General features: G+C 44.9%; 1 protein-coding gene across 1 annotated transcript in view; it reads left to right on the plus strand.

Moving 5' to 3' along the window:
• LOC127650893 (CUB and sushi domain-containing protein 3-like) overlaps positions 1-20,272 on the plus strand; it is a 686,283-nt gene that overhangs the window by 622,130 nt on the left and 43,881 nt on the right. Inside the window, exon 57 of the mRNA XM_052136534.1 lies at positions 18,654-18,836. Within this exon, the coding sequence (XP_051992494.1) occupies positions 18,654-18,836 (183 nt within the window). The remainder of the gene's footprint in view (positions 1-18,653; positions 18,837-20,272) is intronic.

The following is a 20,272-nucleotide window of genomic DNA, read 5'->3' on the forward strand; positions in this document are numbered from 1 at the left end:
TACTGGACAAAAATACTGTCTCTAACCCTGTAGTGTTATGGTTGGATGATATAACGAAAACAAAAATTTGATTAGTCTTTTGATGATATTCAGTTTCTCTTACGAGAGGTTCTCTCGTATTGCGTAAGCTAGTTTACGCTATGGGAAAGATTCATCTTTTCTGAGATATTGAAGTCAAAAAATTATCCTTAATTTTTGTATCCATTGTCAACGCAGTGCGGCAGCTGCAGACCTTGAGCGGGCTAGCTAGCGAGCTCATAGGTTGCTCTGCGGCAACTGCTGCAGCCTATAGACGAGCTTGGGCTGAACTCGCATCCAATGAGAGGCGTCGCGCGCTCACTGCAACAAAGCCCGCCAAAATGGGCGTGACTAGAGTGCATATAAGCGTAGTTCGTAGGCTGGAACCCTGATTTTCATCTCTTCAGCGAAGCTCTTCGCATCTCTGAACTGGAAGCCGCGTCGCCGTTCGAGGGGCATCAAGCAAGCGTGGACAGCGCTCGAAGAAGCCGGCCGTCTTCGCCACCTTCAGCCGTCCTGCGAGCTACTCCATCCGGCGACGTATCCTTTTTAAAGCAAGCTAGTTCTTATGAACTTCACAAAAGAGTACGAGCGTCTTTTTAAAGATGCCTCGCTCCACTTGCGCCTCATGCCGCGCCCCTCTCAGCACCGGAGACTGCCACGTCATCTGCGCTCTCTGCCTGGGACTGGGGCATGCAGAGCTCGCCCTCGCTGAAGGCGGATGTGATCTCTGCGAGGAGCTTCCGATGTCGACCCTGCGGGCTCGACTCGAAGCGCTCAGGACCGAAGCCGCCGCGCCTTCCATTCAGCCGCGCAGTAAAAGCGCCGCTCTCAAAGGCTGCCGGAACCAGTGGTAGAAGCGGTTGCCTCGCCGGAGCCCCTCCCTCGAGCATCGCCTTCACCCTCCCCGCCCACTCGGGACGCGCAGTTGCCGCCGAGCGGCTGCTCTGCTGCCATCTCGGACGAAGAAGCGGAGGATAAGGGCTGTTCCATCATGGCTTCGGACAGCGAGGAGTGGTCAGGCTCACACGCCTCCTCCTCGGCCCAGGAATCCAGCAGGACCCGCGCCGGAGTCGAAGGGGAACTAATGCGCCTCCTCACACAGGCCGTCGACCGCCTCGGGCTCAAGTGGTCACCGCCCCCTGAACAGGCTCCCAACAGACTCCACGCCGCACCTTTGCCCGCCCTCCGCGAGATGGCGGTCTAAGCTGGTGCTCCCGTCTAAGGTCTGCAGAACTACTTCCGCCTGTGTTGGCCGCGCCTATACCGCCGCCGGCCAAGCCGCATCTGCTCTGCATTCCATGGCCGTCTTACAGACAGAGGCTGTTTCAGATCTGACTAGCCGACTTGGGAGAAGCTGAACGCACTACGCGCCGCTCTCTCTGTCCGGTCTCTTCGGTTCCGCGGTGAGTGGCATTGTTGACCGTTCTCGAAGCCCAAGCCATGAATCTCTTTCTGCCTCGTCGCGCTAGCTCCTCTGCAGGCCGCCCACGTGACCAGCCTCCTGCACGAGCCTCTTCACAGCGCCCAGCTCAACAAGCCAGACTTCTCAGCGTCGACAGGGCGGCCGCCCTCGATCAGCGCTCAGACAGCCGCCCCCTGCGGGCCTCGGCCTAAGATTGTACTGAAACCTGAGCAACCGAAGTCCTCCTAGCGTTGTTGAGAAAACGACGGCTCAGTCCCGCCACGGCCGGACCACCGTCAAAGCTTAGCCCCTGTCAGTCCCCTTCTCTCAGGCTACTGCAGTGGTGGATTCAGCAGCCAACAAGCCGGTGATACTACCCGTTTGCCTGCACTCAAACTCCGTTTTCACGGCGACCCAAAGAAATCTTGTAAAGAGTAAACATGCCTTATGTGTAGAAAATGTGCCCACAATCCAGTGCTCACCCCTACACACAAGCATTACACATCCCGTGTCCCTATCAGAGCACACTCACATAAGCGGTTACGACCGCTCGAGTGTTAGAGTTAATAACGCGCCCACGAGCCCGTCGCGCATGCCCTCCTCTGCCCGCTCTGTCACACGGCCAGCTGTATGTAAGTCCCGTACGCCCCTGTCAGTCCCCTTCTCTCAGGCTACTGCAGTGGTGGATTCAGCAGCCAACAAGCCGGTGATATTACCCGCTTGCCTGCACTCAAACGCCGTTTCCACGGCGCCTAAAATAAAGCCTTATGTGTAGAAAATGTGCCCACGATTCAGTGTTCACCCCTACACACAAGCATTACACGTCCCGTGTCCCTATCAGAGCACACTCACATAAAGCGGTTACGACCCGCTCGAGTGTTAGGGTTAATAAACGCACCCACGAATCCGTGCGCGCGCCCATTCTCTGGCCGCTCTGTCACCACGACCAGCCTTATGTGTAGAAAATGTGCCCACGATCTAGTGTTCACCTCTACACACAAGCATTACACGTTCCGTGTCCCCATCAGAGCACACTCAAAAGCGGTTACGAACCACTCGAGTGTTAGAGTCAATAAATGCGCTCACGAATACATGCGCGCGCCCATTCTCTGCCCGCTCTGTCACACGGCCAGCAAACACTTCTCTGTATGTAAGTCCCGTGCCCGTGCCTATGCTTGTGCATCACTTAACAGACGTGACTCTTTCCCCATTCACCTCAATCGGGAAGTCACTCACAGAACAGCCTGTCCATGCTGTCTGCGAGCAGTCCAGCATAAGCACAGTAAGCGGCTCACACATTCTGTTCAGCTGCTGTGTGCGGCAATCAGAGCGATTTGGCCATTCACCCTCTAACATTACGCTTCAAAGCGTGGGAAGATATTCCAGGGATATCCGAATGGGTGTTAAGCACAATAAAACAGGGCTATTTGCTACAGTTCGATCGCCGTCCTCCTTGCTTCAGAGCGCGGCTCGAAACTACTTTGAACACGGAAGCAGCGTGCATGCTTCGTTCAGAAATAGCAAACCTTCTGTGCAAAAGGGCCATAGAGAGAGTGCCGCCTCCCCTGAGCGAGTCGGGGTTTTACAGCCGTTATTTTCTTGTCCCCAAGAAAGACGGCGGCCTCAGACCAATATTAGATCTCAGGGTTTTGAACAAAGCGCTTGCAAAAAGACCGTTCAAAATGCTTACAACCAGCAAACTCCTCGCGCATGTGCGCCAGGGGACTGGTTTATTTCTCTCGATCTGAAAAATGCATACTTTCAGATTCAGATAAATCCCGTCACAGGCCATTCTTGAGATTCGCCTCGACGGCCAGGTTTATCAATACACCGTCCTTCCGTTCGGCCTGTCCTTAGCACCCGTACTTTCACGAAGTGCATGGACGCTGGCGCTCGCACCCCTGCGGAGTCAGGGTTTGCGAATTCTGAACTATTTGGACGATTGGCTGATTTTGGCACAATCACATACGGAGCTTCTGTCTCACAGGACAGTTCTCCTCAGTCATCTGAACAGTTTGGGCCTTGCAGTCAATTGGACGCCGGAGTCGAAGGGGAACTAACGCGCCTCCTCACACAGGCCGTCGACCGCCTCGGGCTCAAGTGGTCACCGCCCCCTGAACAGGCTCCCAACAGACTCCACGCCGCACCTTTGCCCGCCCTCCGCGAGATGGCGGTCTAAGCTGGTGCTCCCGTCTAAGGTCTGCAGAACTACTTCCGCCTGTGTTGGCCGCGCCTATACCGCCGCCAGCCAAGCCGCATCTGCTCTGCATTCCATGGCCGTCTTACAGACAGAGGCTGTTTCAGATCTGACTAGCCGACTTGGGAGAAGCTGAACGTACTACGCGCCGCTCTCTCTGTCCGGTCTCTTCGGTTCCGCGGTGAGTGGCATTGTTGACCGTTTCTCGAAGCCCAAGCCATGAATCTCTTTCTGCCTCGTCGCGCTAGCTCCTCTGCAGGCCACCCACGTGACCAGCCTCCTGCACGAGCCTCTTCACAGCTGCAGTGAGATTCTTGAGATTCGCCTTCGACGGCCAGGTTTATCAATACACCGTCCTTCCGTTCGGCCTGTCCTTAGCACCCCATACTTTCACGAAGTGCATGGACGCGGCGCTCGCACCCCTGCGGAGTCAGGGTTTGCGAATTCTGAACTATTTGGACGATTGGCTGATTTTGGCACAATCACATACGGAGCTTCTGTCTCACAGGACAGTTCTCCTCAGTCATCTGAACAGTTTGGGCCTTGCAGTCAATTGGACCAAGAGCTCACTACAGCCCAGTCAGGCAATTTCCTTCCTTGGAATAGAACTAGACTCAGTGGCAATGACGGCTCGCTTATCTACACAGCCGCGCGTGTGCAGCGACTAGCCGCGTCATTTCAGATGAACAGCCTCACACCTCTGAAGAAATTTCAGAGAGTGCTAGGCTACATGGCCTCAGCCGCAGCGGTACTTCAGCTGGGTTTACTGCACATGCGCCCGCTTCAGCATTGGCTAAACACCCGCGCGTCTCGCCGGGCTTGGGCCACAGGCCGCCAGCCCATCAAGGTGACTCAGACCTGTATTTCAGCTCTGCAGCCCTGGACAGTGGCCGAATGGTATCAGCGGGGAGTGACAATGGGAGCTGTATCTCGCCGAAAAGTCATCTCGACAGACGCGTCCAACACGGGTGGGGGCGCGGTCTGCGAGGGCTCTCCGGTTTTCGGCCTATGGTCAGTTCAGGAAAAGCTCCGTGCGCTTTCTCCTGGTCATTCAGGGTCACCACGTCCTGGTCCGTTCGGACAACAGATCTGTGGTATCCTACCTAAAACGTCAGGGCGGTGTCAGATCCAGGAACCTCTTCCATCTGACGAAACGCATGCTGAGTTGGTCCCAGTGCCACCTGCGCTCGCTGAGGGCGACGCACGTGCCAGGCCACCTGAACGACGGCCCGGACAGACTGTCCAGAGACAATATTCCCCCAGGGGAATGGTCCCTGCACGCTCAAACAGTCCAGGCGTTATGGCACCTATTCGGCAGAGCGGAGATAGACCTCTTTGCGTCCAAAGAGAACTCTCACTGCCCAATATTTTCCTCGAGCGAGGACGCGCTGGCCCAGGACTGGCCCAGGCGCCCGCTTACGCCTTCCCTCCCGTCTCGCTATTGCCACAGGTAATGCAGAGGATCAGGAAGCAGCGTCACTCGGTGCTCCTCATAGCCCCGCGTTGGGAGAATCAGACATGGTTCCTGGAGCTTACGCAGCTGTCACTGACAGCGCGTGGCCCATCCCAGTGAGAGCAGATTTCCTCTCTCAAGCTCGCGGCACAATTTGGCATCCCCACCCAGAGCTGGGGCTGCATGCGTGGGTGATCAACGACTACCCGTCGCTCTGCCAGAAGGAGTAATAAACACCATCATACACGTTAGAGCCCCTTCCACGAGAAGACTCTATGCGTCAAAATGGTCTGTGTTCTCAAAATGGTGCACCGACCGAGACCTGGACCCGCGGACATGTGGGGTGTCGTCGCTGCTCGTATTTCTACAAGAGCTGCTGGATAAGGGCAGATCCCCATCCACGCTCAAAGTGTATGTGGCGGCCGTTGCGGCGTTCAGCTGAACCCCTGCACGGCCAGTCATGGGGTAAAAACGAGCTGGTCATCCGGCTTCCTCAGGGGAGCTAGAAGGATGAACCCCGCGCCCCCATCGGTTCCTATCTGGGATCTTTCTATAGTTCTCGAAACTATGAAAGCCCCCTTTCGAACCACTTCAATCCGTGGATTTGAAATACCTTTCACTCAAAACCGTTTTCTGACTGCCCTGTCATCAGTCAAACGTGTGGGAGACCTTCACGCGCTGTCTGTCAGCGCTGCGTGTCTTGAGTTTGGACCAAGTGACTCCAAGGTCATTTTAAAGCCTAGACACGGCTATGTTCCCAAGGTGATCGGTACTCCTTTCAGAGCACAGGTCATTTCCCTATCGGCGCTGCCAGCACCCGTTAGCGAACGCGACGCCAATCTCCTTTGCCCGGTCAGAGCACTGAGATTGTATACCGCCGTTTTCAGATGCTCTGAGCAGCTTTTCGTTTCGTTCGGAGGGCGCACCAAAGGTCTCGCTGCCTCCAAACAGACACTATCTAGATGGATAGTGGACGCTATTGCTGCTACATACGCATCAAAAGACCTGCCATGCCCGTTGGGCATTAGGCCTCACTCCACTAGAGGCATGGCATCCTCGTGGGCATGGTCCAGCGGGATTTCCATTCACGACATATGTGTGGCAGCGGGATGGACTTCCCCTCCACCTTTGTCAGATTTTACAATATGGAAGTGCCCGCTCTGCAGGCAAAACTACTAGCGGTTTAATACGCTACAGCTCCCCTGGTGAGCTGCACTGTTGGGACACATTCCACACAGACCGGCACCGCCGCTCTGTCGTTCCCTTCCCACTATGTGCTTATGTATTACACAATCAATGACCCGCATTCTTGCCGGCCAAATATTATTTCCCCACTCATAAGGGCTCCCACGGGTCCCCCTTAATTCCCTGGGGCTCATACAGTGGATGCTTGGCAGCACGGCGTTGACAATGGGTTCCCGTGAGCGTAAGCTAGCTTACGCATATACGAGAGAACCTCTCGTGAAGAGAACGTGTCGGTTACCTAACGTAACCTCGGTTCTCTCTAGATGAGAGAACGAGTATTGCGTAGCCGACGTGCTTTCAGCGCCACGGCGACTTTTCGCTTCAGTCAACGAAAACCAGGGTTCCAGCCTACGAACTACGCTTATATGCACTCTAGTCACGCCCATTTTGGCGGGCTTTGTTGCAGTGAGCGCTGGACGCCTCTCATTGGATGCGAGTTCACCCAAGCTCGTCTATAGGCTGCAGCAGTTGCCGCAGAGCAACCTATGAGCTCGCTAGGTAGCCCGCTCAAGGTCTGCAGCTGCCGCACTGCGTTGACAATGGATACAAAAATTAAGGATAATTTTTTGGCTTCAATATCTCAGAAAAGATGAATCTTTCCCGTAGCGTAAGCTAGCTTACGCAATACTCGTTCCCTCATCTAGAGAGAACCGAGGTTACGTTAGGTAACCGATACGATATACAGTATAGTTATACAGATATACAGTGTATTTAAATCTTTATGTATTTGCTAAGTAATGACTTAAATAGATCACCCCAAAAGGACAATTTATTCACCCTCAGGTTGTTTCAAACCCATATGACTTGCATTTTCTTCCATACAGTTTAAGTGAATGTTGCCTGAGGACATCACACAGGTCTGGAACAACACGTGGGAGAGAAAAACTATACCTTTAAAAGGACTGAAAGTCTTGTTCGTTTTCCTAGAAACTTTATGTACAGTACATCTAAAATAGAGTTGACACAAGTTTTCAGTTTTCCTCATTATCTTCTGTTTTTGAACAAGCCGTCGTGTTATCCTGTTTATGATCAGACGCATGGCGAGAAGACGCGATCGGTCATTGGCGCCTTCTAAACAGAACAGCCTTCACAAGTACACCTGGTATACACTGCTGTTTGAATTGCAACAGTGGATGGCCAACATACATGCTCGCTTTGGTGCAGGTATGAACTCTGGACTGTCCATTCTGACGTGTGATTTCAATCTTATCATGTCCATTATCCGACACATAGAGAAGCGATGGAATCAGTGCTCGTAATAGCCCTCCCTCACAAACAGCGTGTTTGGGCTGTGACTAGCACAACTGTAGCCAAGAAATGCTCGCGCTGGTCCAATGATGGACTGTGTTGTGTTTTGTGGAGAGATTTCGATCTGAAAACGGTGTTTAGTGTAAAAGTCCGCTCTCATGTCTGTTCCCCAAGTGCTGTTGAAGTCTCAATCTTACCTTCATAAGTTTGAATTCTCCGCTGTGGCTGTAATGCCAGCTCATGCATGAGGCAGCGCTGTGATTGAATGGAAGCGATTCCTCTCGTGAATAATGTGAAAAAACTCTCAGAATCTAGTCATGTAAATACGTGCTGTCCTACCAATCATAACTCTGAGTTTATGCATTTATGTCATTTTTGTGACGTTGCTTCAACTTTTGTTTTGAAACCGGAAGGATGAAATGGCTCAATAAGAATAAGCACTTTCCCCTTATTAAAAACATAATAAGTGCTATCATTGTTTTCAGTGATATGCAACCTGTACATATCTGTTCACATTTCAAAAATATTGTTTTGGTGTTTCATGATACTTTAACAACAGTTTTCAATCAGAGGCCGGATCACGTGAGCTCTACTGTCTTCACTTCCATTGGGTTTTAATGCTTGGATTGGCTGCTTATTTGCATTAAATTTATACTCCGCTCAACTTTGCTCATGTCACTGAAATTGGCAACTTTCATTGAAAATGTATGAATTGTGGTTGCTTTGTCACTGCTAGTTATTGTCCATGTGAATATACCTAGATAAATTATTTGTTTCAGGAAACTTTCATTCTCGTTTTCAGTCATTTTGCATAGTAACAAAGGGTACTGATTATCCATTAAAAATTTATTAATGTTTATAAATGTCTGTGACCCATAAAGCAAATATTCAGGCATTTTTTTCCACCACCTCTCTCTAATCTGACTTTATATGCTCCAATCCTGTTTAGATTTCCATGACCCAGAAACAGACATGCAGAGAGAGAGAGAGAGAGAGAGAGAGAGAGAGAGAGAGAGAGAGAGAGAGAGGGAGGGAGGGTTACAACTAGACAGAAAAAGAGAATGCCCTTAGAAAGCTCTCTCCTGTCTCTCTTCTTCTCTTCCTTCCTCTTGGTCCTTGGAGGCTTTACTCTCCTTCCTGGAGTTGTTCATCTGCCTCCAGGGTTTTTTGGGTTTCATGGCACAAAAGCATAGCAGCACAACTTCATCCCATTTCCCATGTGCTGTACTGAAGGCATTTGTACATATATGCACATATGCAGGATACTCTGGACTGTAAAGGACAGACCTTATGTGCCAAAATGGATGCTTCTCTGCTTCACTGTATGCAAAAAGCAGAACTTCAAATGCAGGACATTCAAATACTCAATATTCATGATACAGTAGGTGAACAATACCCAGATGAATTACTGCATCTGCTGAGATTTTTTAGTGTGCAAATAATGGACACTTTGCTATACTATAAGGCCATGGGAGCCTAGGGGCCCCTAGCCCCCCCTAGGGGCTAGATGCAAAAGACATCAAGAAGGTTGTTCCACATGTGTAAATTGAACTTTATCAACACCAGTAAAGTGCTTTCCATCCTACCCCCTAACCTAAACTCCAACCCTAATCTTTACCATTAGTGAATTAAAAAAATGTAAGAGCAAAAATGCAACCTCCGAATTGTGCTCATTGATTATGTAAATGTGATTTATCCCTGGTTTCTATGTGACAGAACCCATGTTTGTTTCTCATGCAACACATTATCTGTAGCACCATAGAGAAAGGTGAAAATGTTTGAATTGATGCAAATATATCTGAAGGACAGTGGTGATTCTCAGGGCCAGCAAAGCCTTCTCTGCTGGCCTAAAATGCCAAATAAATAAATATTTTTCATCCTTTCATTCTCAATCACCTTTTTGCCTTTGTATTTTTAATCTAATATATTTCTTGATTCTTACAAGCAAAGTGTGACAATTGTTTCACAAATCGCATGCCCGAAGCCGAGCTTGTTAGCAGAAACAGCATGTGAGAATCCACAGAATCCCTCAACAGTGCAAATGAATGGACAACTAAAGTCAGATTGTCAGATTCATCAGCCAATTAGATTTATATATTTTTTTGGCTGACATCACTGCTGGTATTGCTGTTGAGAAAGAGATCCTTATGGATTTAAAAACACAAGATGTTCTGCATGACCGTGTGATTGCTTAATTTATTAAACAGGAAAGCAGGGCTGAATTTCACTTCAAGTAAATTGGTAAGTGCTTTTTGCATTGTTATAGCAACATCAGGATTTTTCTAAGTGTGAATTAGCCTGCTGGAGCATTCAGTGTCGGATCAAGTTGTAGCGAATCAGCTCTATATTCTTCCACCATTAGGTAGCGAATCAGCTCTATGAAATATTAATAATCAATCATAACTTGTTATAATCAATTATGAATATTTGGATCAGTTAATCGGGTTAACTTGATGTAGCTACATTAACATTACAACCAAATACTCGGTTCATCCCGTGAACACTCAATTTTGGTTATTAATTAATTAATTAATAGAAATGTACATTTCCGGGCAAGGGAAATGTCTTTCTTACTAAGTATTAAGAGCAAGTAGTCAAAATCTATGATTAGTGACTTTAGATATGAGCTTGAGACACAGACAACTTTACATGTGACATGAACAAGACTTTATTAACTAGACTAAACATTTAAACTACTCTAACATACATATACATACATTCATACAGTTTACCAAGGGAAAGAGGGCTGAAGCAGAATACAGGAAGGCAAGAAGTTATAGCATTGTTTGAAGTTCAGCAGATCAACAGCCTGAGCAAACCATCAGTATTAGTTCTGACACGCCCTTTTAGAAAGGGGTTAAGGATACTTAATGTATCAAATAATGAGACTAAGTTTGATACTTGCATGTCCCATTTGAATTAAACTGTCCTGATGCAATTTGTTGAGGCTCCAGTTGATCTTTGATGATGTTGTCTTGATATCTTTGGTGAATGGAAAGACAAGGCCGTACGTAGCCTGGCACACGCTTGGGAGTCCTTGGGGCCTTCTAGTTTGGCATCATTCAGCGAGAGAGTGAGAGAGCACAAGGCTCAGAGGGCAAGAGAGGCAGGAAGCAAGAGAGGCTAAGAGTGAGCGAGGAAGAGAGAGAGCACAGAGGAAGTGGGCGCAGCAATTTTATACCCTCAGGAAACAGGTCCCACCTCTCATTGGCTCGACCAATAAGAAGGGTTTGAGTTCTAGGCGGGCATTTGGTTTATTGCTCTTTGTTGTAAAATTGCCCATTGCATGTGCAAGAAAGAAAATAGGAAATATACTTGTAATACTAATATGTTGTTGTTATCGACATATCATGTACACAGTCATTTCAATCTTCAGAATACCAAGTTATAGAGACCAAATATGCCACACATATGATTTTGGTTAACCATAGTATGCAAAGTCTGAAACATTAACCCATTAGTTTGCAAGAAAACATAGATCAAGCACATTTAAGGGAAAATGTGAGATGGCACATTAGATACATGTCAATATTTATCACATGGATATATAGAATATATATATAGGATTAACAGGGTTCATTTCTCTTTCTCAGTAAGAGAATGAAGTGAGGGTCAGCACTTCTCTGAACATTCCTTTGGAGGTCGTAAAGGCCTCCATTACTCTGGGCATGAGAGAGTTCCTTTGTCAAGGCTCATTTGCATGTTTATGACAGTAAGAGATTTTGGGCTGAATGACTCAAAAGATAGTAAAACATCGCGTAATATCATTCTACAGAGATCTTATATTCTAATTCAGCTCGGACAAATCGTAAGGTTTAATTTGATACCAAGAAAAGTATATTTAGTACACTTAAAAAGGGAATATACACTGAGGCTATTAAATATGAGGCCTCAGAGTTTAAAACACACAACAAAACAGTTCTAACGAGTTTGATATACCTCAGAAATACACAACATACAGGGATTACACGTATTTCATTAGCAATATGCAGTTCTGTGTTTAACTGAAAAACACACACACACACATTGTTACGTTCAAAGTTTCCCCCTTCCAGTCCACACGATAAGCACGTGGTGAGCATGCGGATGTCACATGCGGTTCTCTGTCAATAGTTCATTGTCTCTTTGTCAATACATTTATTGTGCTTGTGGAGACTGGTTGGCGCTATTTCAGTAATTAGGGGCGTTTTTAACAGTAAGTTCTTGTTTGTTCGTGAATCTGTTAAGGCCACTGATCCTCCGCCATACCTTACAAAGTTTCGAAAAGTAGTGCTGTGTTACACTGAACTCAGAAAAAAAGTTGGATTTTACAACTTCCTACTAGGAAAAGTGCAATAGATGCATCTTTAAGTCAGAATTACAACTTTTAGGCTGGTGCAGAAATTCTCAACTCAAACACAAACATGTCGACACTCAGGGAGATATACAAAGTAAGTGATAAACATTCACTTTATTAAGTAATATTGATAAATGAATTCATTTCCACATTACATGATATTAAAAATGTTTAACAAATGCCTGCAAAAGCAGTTGTATAAAGCATGGTAAATTATAATCTCTTTTGATATTCATACACCTAAAGCACAAATGCTTGTGCTGCAGCATTGTTTATCAGTTGGATTGCTAGGAGACATCTCTAATGAGAGTTAAACCCCTGCTAAGCTAACGTGAGTGGGAATGGAATGCATTTATGGCCGGAGATATCAAGTAGGAATATCCCACATCGCAGCATAGCCGTGTACCCTGATGAAACAAAATTTACTGCAAGCAACATTTAAATCTCAAATATTATTAGATAGATTTTTCCAGGTATTTTAGACCTCCTTGGCAGATTCATATGAAAAATTATGATTTTTGAATGTCTGTTTGGAAGTCTTTCGTTCCACAATACAGTCATCATGAAGTTAAAATTAGGGTTGCTTGAGCATTAAGTGTTGTTTCAAGTTGATGTGTTTTTAAAATGTCTGTTGGTATTACTAGTTAGCTGTGACATAATGTATGATGCTCAAAGGCAAAGGGTGTCTTATTCATTGTGAAACTGTTTTCTTAATGGCATGAATCACACTTAAGGCCTAGACTTTAAATGCATGGCCCTCCACTGCTGATGGGAGATGCCTTTTATCAGTAATTCAGCAGAATGTGGTCTGTTTTAGGTAACGTGAACTTTGAAAACTACTACTACTTTGAAACTATTGGAATCCGGATGCAGCCATTGTTTATATTTTTGTGAGTGTGTCTGTATGTGTGGCTTCTGAGGTTTGTCAGCCATGTCCCATGCTGTTGTCCTTAATTTTTGTTTTAATAGGAGTCCTAACAGAAGCTATTTTGACCTTGTTGGAAGCTTATTCTAATTGCCTACATCCAGCCAGAGGTCTCAGAAGGAAATTACCTGACAACATGAACTGACCCTCTTAAGACCAACAAACAGACATTTACTTTCTGACCCATAACAGCCTGATCCCCAATTAGCACATGTATGGGCTGTATCAGTGAGGGCTTTAATGTCCACCTCATGGGAAGATCTTATGTTCTCACCCTGCTCACACCTGAAGTTCCTGTGGTCCAATTAGAGTGGCTATAAGTATGTGTAAGACTTGTGCCTGTAGGAGCAGTCTGTAGCAGCAAGCTTAACTTCCCAGCTCTGCTTGAGCTTGCTGGCACTTCTTGACTGCAGATAAAATGAGCTGGCTGCACACTGATTGAGACTGATTGAGAAGCAGTTGCTATCTCAGACTACAGGGATGACAGTTTTCTTGAAGATGAAATGTGTAAATTCTGCAGCACTTGTGGTACTAAATGGAATTGCAAGGATAATTGTTCCCCAAGCACTCCGATTGCCACTTCTGCCTTTGGCATTGTTTGACCAAATAAGTTGTCCCACCCTAAACTCACGTCATTGATTCACCCATTAGTTGACATGCCAGACTTCTCACACAAACTGAGAAATGTTTTGAAAGCCCCACTGAACCACAGTGCTTACACATAGGAAGTGAACTGACGAATGGCTTACCTACAGTTGCACATTCAACTTGGATATTATCCAGACTTAAACTTACATCTCTTGCATAAATACCAGCCTGCTGAAAAAATGTGTTTCGGAGACTGGTGGTGTGATGGTAGATTTGTAAAATGGAAGGTCCTGCTCACGTAAGCGACTTGTGTCACTTGTTGTCGCTAGTCTCTGTACTATGAAGTCGCTTGTGGACATTCCTACGACGCTCTAACTTTATTGACGGACTGCACATCCCGGGCCAACCATAGCTTTAAAAAATTTGATTACAGATTAGATATATTGCTGGTAAAACTATGACAAATCATATAGGACAGTGAAATTGCACAAAGAAACTTCTACGCTGTCATGCCTGCACTCGTCTCCATAAACTCAAAGGAGACCGGTGACGTAAACTCCAGTGAACACCGTCTTCACTCCTATTGGTTGTCACTCCCAAAAGTGGCTCTTCATTTGCATAAAGTTAAACTCTTCTCAACTTTGTTGTGTCGCTCGCCACGCCCACATTTAGTCGCAAGAAGTTTCTGTCGTTCGTGTCGCTGGAAGTTGCTAGCTCTCGTTGAAATGAATGAGAACGTGTCACTTTGTCGCTGGAAGTCACTGCATGTGTGTACGAGGCCTTACGCATCACTTCATAGCGCCGTCTCTGAACAGTTGCGTTGCCTTGGAGCACTTGCCGTAAAGTTGTTGAAATTTGATTGATTTATATTTTTGTAATAAAACCTAATGATTCAAGATTCACTGTTAAAATATGTGACAATTAGGGTTTATTTAAAGTGCAAATGTGAAATATTCATTTAAACTGTTGTGTCAGATGTGAAAGTAAAGAAGTTACATGTGTCTGGTGCTTTGACCAAAACGTCTTATGCATAGGGTGCGCCTGAGCTTCCTCGCTCAAGCATCCTTGTTAAGCTTCCTCCGTCCTTGGTCCTATCCTCCTCATGGTGCTTTTAGAGAATCGATACATCCTTCATGATGGCAGACTTTGATCGGTTTCCAGGGTCTCGAGCTTGAGGATGAAGGAGCTAGGAAATGAGGATGCACACTTTCATAAATAAGAAGCACCCTTTCTTTCCTTTCCTTTATTCCTTCTTTTTTGTATTTTGACTGAAAACATTTTTTTCTACAAATATTTGGATTTTATATCTGTGTCTTACAATATCTGTTGTCCCAAAGCATATCTGACCCAAAGCAAAGAACCAACCCTGACTGCTAAAAGCCACCAAAGATTCCATTGATAAATAATCCACAAGAGACACATTTTTTGTGTCCCACTTCTCTTCCACTCAAGATTTGTGTAAATTTAGAAAGATCTCACATGATTCTTTCAGCAGTGTTACATCAAATTGTGAACTGCATATTTGCAGTTACTTTTTTCAGAGGCGCCTGTACATCACTCTATGAAAAGGCTCACACTCAAATTAATATAAACCATCTCGTACGCCTCTCTTCCCAGTCTCAAGGATGCATTGCGCATAAGTGGAAGAGTTTCTGTGGGACGGCTAATACACCAGTCCCCTCTGTCTGCTCTTGAAGTGTTGTGCTTGGTCAGCACTCCCTCCCTGACAGAACCCGCTCCTGGAAGGCCAAATACCCATACCTTCCAGCTCTCACTCCTCCCTATTCAGCCACAGCAAGAAAGAAAAAAGATGGAACATGACATAAAAACACACAGCTTGTCTGAGAGTGCCATACACACATGCACAGATCTCCTGGGAAATTTCCTCCCCATGCATTTAGTCGCCTGGAAAGAGTTTAACAATAAGAGTTGCATTGTTGTCTTGTGCACCCTAAGAAAAGTACATTTTGCTGTCAGAATGCATCTCCACAAGTGCTATAAGAAGTATATACTTCCTTATCAGAGTGTGCCCTATGGGGTACCTGTTCCTACATCACAATGTACCCTTAGAAATAGACCCCCTGCACTTTTTCCAAAAATAAATCTATCCTCTTCGCTAAACTTCAAGTGTACATCAACATGGATCTTGTCTTTCTGGCCACAGGTCCCCACTGTGTGATGTATGGGACATGAATGTGATTTACAGCAAAGTCTGTGTGATAAAAACCTGCCAGTCATGCAGGGGTCAACAACTGGCCCTCCAGCAGTAGAGACGGTGCATGCAGCCCGGTGAAGTATTAATAAGTAAGAGGAACAGCCTGCAGTCCTTTAATAACAACCATTTTAATCTGTCCCCTGGGATGACATCCACTAGCCTTGCCTACTGCACTCTCCACTCTAGCCACACTGCTGTATTACATCAGGAGATGGCTTTTTTTCATACCGCTGCCTGCTCTTAAATAAATCATTACTTGTTTATGGATCTGGCCAGTTCCTTTGACGTTGGCAAGTTTTGGATGTTGGCTCAACTGAAATATAATAGGAGGGTTTATATTAAGTCTGTTTGGAAATGTATGGTGGTGAGTTTACCTTTAGGGTCCTAATCAATTTTAGCTCTCAAGGTCCAGGGGGCCAGCACTAAGTCATGGTTTCTACAGCCCTGGATATGCTTGAGGATCAAATTTTACATTGGACAACAAGTAGTCACCCAACACAGTATCAAAATTGTTTATCTTTAAAAGAAATCAATAATGTACTTGAACAATAAAATGGCTGAATGGGAAATTTGACTCATTTATTAATAGCAGAAGAGTGATTTACAAGCCTTACATGTGGAAGCAATTCTGTGCTAAATATTGTATAAGTATTAGCCATGTTTGATGAAACAGATGATTTTGCCAAAATAAGGTAGAGTTTGATTCGGCGCACAGACTTTGATGTCAACATCAAAAGATACTGTATGGAAAGCCTTGATAAGCCTTTTTTGTTACATAATGTATCATTTTTATTTTTTTATTTTAACTATGCACGATTGTATGTTTAGTTGCATTTTAATGTTTGCATTCAGGATTGTTTTCCCTGCTCTCTGTGACTGCCCTTGACTTTGTGTGTACGTATTCCTTTTTTTTTTGGTCTGGTTCGATTATTTGCCTTGAATGAGTATCAATGTGTGTTGTGGTAGAACGTTCCGCCCCTCTCTCGCGTCATCGTCGCCCTGCCTCTTAGGGTCATCCTTCAGCCAGGCTCACAATGGAAGTGGGCTGGAGAGCGAGAAGAGGTGCATAGTTAATAAGCCTCATTGTGACAGTGGTGGATGAAGCATACCTGATGTAAATAATGCTTCATTACTGCTGTCTTTAAAATGCAGAGCGCACCTCTTCTCAGGGAGCCGGCTTCAAATCTCCACGTGTCCACACACTGCCATCCTCACATGCCCAGGACCAGAGCAGGGAGGGCTCGGCCGAATTAGGGACCGTGATGCCCCATGCGCCACGGATCCGGGAGGGGAGCCGTCGGATCCCACTCATGCCTGGCCACTCCATGGATACACCCCCGACCTTCACTGAGCAACCATTTCACCGCAAGGATGCCTGATCCCCTATTGTTTTGGACACAATTTCCCTCTGGACACTATTTTCCCCATTTTTGGACATTTTGTTTATTATTATTTCCAATAAATACCTCTCCGAGGCTTGACGCCACCCGCCACAGTGTGTTCATGTGTGTCTCAGTGTGATTGTGTGCATTTGTGCTCTGATGATGCATGGAGCTCAAGTTCAGTTGAGGTGCAAGGCTGCAGGGCCCTGAGCTCAGATATATGGAAGCAGCAGGAATCAATCAGGAATATCAATTTCCACAGAGCTGTAGCAGAGCCTTGAGTGTGTGGGGGAAAATGCTCTCCTCCTCCAAGATTACATCTGGAGAGGTCCCAGAAAACAGGCACAAAACGACTTACTGTATTCTTTTTTTATCATTTTGAGTGTAGAATGGGTTAAAGTGTTTTGTTCCTTTACAAATGAAGCAATTTCTTGTTTTTCTTTCTACCTTTCTTTTTTTCTTACTTTTTTATTTAATAATTTTTCTTTCTGTAATTTTTTCTTTCTTTAGGCCTATCTTTATACATCTCCCTTCCTTCCACTCTGTCTTTCTTTCTGTCTTTCTTTCTTTCTTTCTTTCTTTTGGTCTTTCTTTACTACTTCCTTCATTCCTTTATTCATTAATCCATTCCTGATATTTTACTTCTTACCTTTATTTACCTCCTTTCTTCCCTCCCTCCTTCCTTTCTATCTATATTCCTTTACTTTTTCCAGCCATCATGTCTTTTTTCCTTCCTTTGTTTTTCTTTTCCTTCCTTCCTTCCTTTCCTCATTCCTTCCATCCATCCATCCTTCCTTCCTTTTTCTTTCTCTACTTCCTTCCAACCTTCAAGTCTTTCTTTCCTTTATTCCTTCTTTTCTTCCTTCCTTCCTTCATTCCATCCTTCCTTTTATTTTTATTTCTCTACTTCCAGCATTCAAGTCTGTTTTTCCTTCCTTCACCATTCTTTAATATGCTTCCTTCCTTCCCTCATTCCTCCCATCCTTCCTTTTTCTTTCTTTTTCTACTTTCTTCCTTCCCTCCTTCCTTGCTTTGCTTCTTTTCTTCCTTTCTGTCTGTCTGTCTTTCTTTCCTTCCTTCTTTCCTTCACCTATGCCTTACTTTGCTTCCTTCCCTCATTTCTTCCATCCTTCCTTCCTTAATTTTTATTTTTCTCTACTTCCTTCATTACAACCTTCAAGTCTTTCCTTCTTTCCTTCCTTCAACTGTTCCTTATTTTTCTTCTTTTCTTTCTTTCTGTCTGTCTTTCTTTCCTTCCTTCCTTCCTTCCTTTGTTCCCTCCTTCCTTCATTCCTTCAACCATTCCTTACTTTGCTTCTTTTCTTCCTTAATTTTTCTTTCTTTCTCTACTTCTTTTATTACAACCTTCAAGTCTTTCCTTTCTTCACCCATTCCTTACTTTTCTTCTTTTCGTTTGTCTGTCTCTCAGTTTTTTTTGTCTGTCTTTCTTTCCCTCCTAACTTCCTTCACCCGTTTGTTAATTTGCTTCTTTTTACCTTCCTTCCTTTTTTTCTTCTGGCTTTCTTTGTCTGTCTGTCCTTCCTTCCCTCCTTAATTCCTTCCTTCTATGTAATATTTTCTTAATTCAGCATGTCTTTTTAATCGCTATTCTCTGTCTTATTTCTCTCTTTGTTTCTGTAGGTGATTCGTCAGGGACATGCGGTGACCCTGGCACACCATCCCACGGGAGCAGAGATCAGAGTGATTTTCGAATCCGCAGTAAAGTGCAATTCAGCTGCTCGGTGGGATACGAGCTTTTTGGTTCTACAGAAAGGATGTGCTTCCCCAACGGCACCTGGTCCGGCACTCAGCCCTCCTGCAAACGTAAGCGTCCACAGCAGTTGGCATGGCACACAAACTTTGAAAACGCCTTACATCCTCTCTTACTTCTCATCTCATATATTTATTCTTACTTCACTGATCCCAGTGCTCGCTGAATGCAGTAGTATGGCATTTAAGCACAAAGCTACTAAGTCAGTTGTTTGTTTTCAAATATCATCAGCTGGTTGGGACAGTGAATTTTAAAGATTTGCCAAGCATTGCCTTGTCATTACCTTAGTTTTGCCCTGACAACTCTTGGAAAGATTTGGCATGTTAATGTTGGTAGGACATATTAATGGGATAATGGTCTTGGCAGACTGCTAAGACCATCTCTACTGCTACTCTGAAGAGCCATGGGCAACAGGTGTTTGCTAGCTAGGTGTGCATTGGCCACTGGCCAAATTGTGTAATGCTAATGAAATACATTTCTATGTATGCATGGGTCAGTAGGCAGAATGCTTTAAATGGCTAGTGACCTGGCTCATAATGTGTACCTGGTCCCAGAAAGTCAAGAGCTTATTTAACTAGTGATGCTATTTGTGCATTTATTTAATCTAATGACCTAAGATAGCGATTTGTATACCAAGTGTGCTAACAGAAATTAAGTTCAGAGACTCATTATCATGAATTTTAATTACAGTACATGATGGGATGTTGCTAACTCTTCAAGAATTAATGCTTGCATGTAACACTATTGATTGGAAGATGCTTTTTATTGGTTTTACACTGTTAGTTTACCAGAAATGAAAATTCTCTCATCATTTACTCACCCTCATTTAACCCCAGATGTGTTTGATGTTCTTTCATCTGCTGAACACAAACAAATATTTTTAGAATAATATCTTAGCTCTTTAAGTCCATACAAGTGAATGGATACCAAAATTCGGAGGCTCCAAAGTCCACAAAAGGGCAACATAAAAGTACTCCAGACAACTCTGGTGGTTAAATCCATATCTTCTTAAGCAATATGATAGGTGTGGGTGAGAAACAGATCAATATTTAAGTCTTTTTCCCTTCACTTTTGACTTCTGTTATTTGTGATTCACATTATTTGTGCATTTCCTCACCTACTGTGCAGGGAGGAGAATTTATTATTTAAAAAAATGCCTTAAATATGGATCTGTTTCTCACCCACACCTATTACATTGCATCTGAACCCATGGATTTAACCACTGGAGTCATATGGATTACTTTTATACTCCCTTTATGTTAATTTTGGAGCTTCAAAACTTTGGCACCCATTCACTTACATTGTGAGGACCTACATAGCTGAGATATTCTTTTAAAAATCCTAATTTGTGTTCTGCAGAAGAAAAGGTCATGCACATCTGGGATGCCAAGAGGGTGAGTAAATTGTATGAAAATGTTATTTTCTATTTTATTGTTATTATTGTGTGAATTTTTGTTTTGTATGGCTGACTAATTTGAATTGTAATCAA

Source organism: Xyrauchen texanus, chromosome 10 (genome assembly GCF_025860055.1).
Source record: "Xyrauchen texanus isolate HMW12.3.18 chromosome 10, RBS_HiC_50CHRs, whole genome shotgun sequence".
In the NCBI taxonomy this organism is placed as follows: Eukaryota; Metazoa; Chordata; class Actinopteri; order Cypriniformes; family Catostomidae; genus Xyrauchen; species Xyrauchen texanus.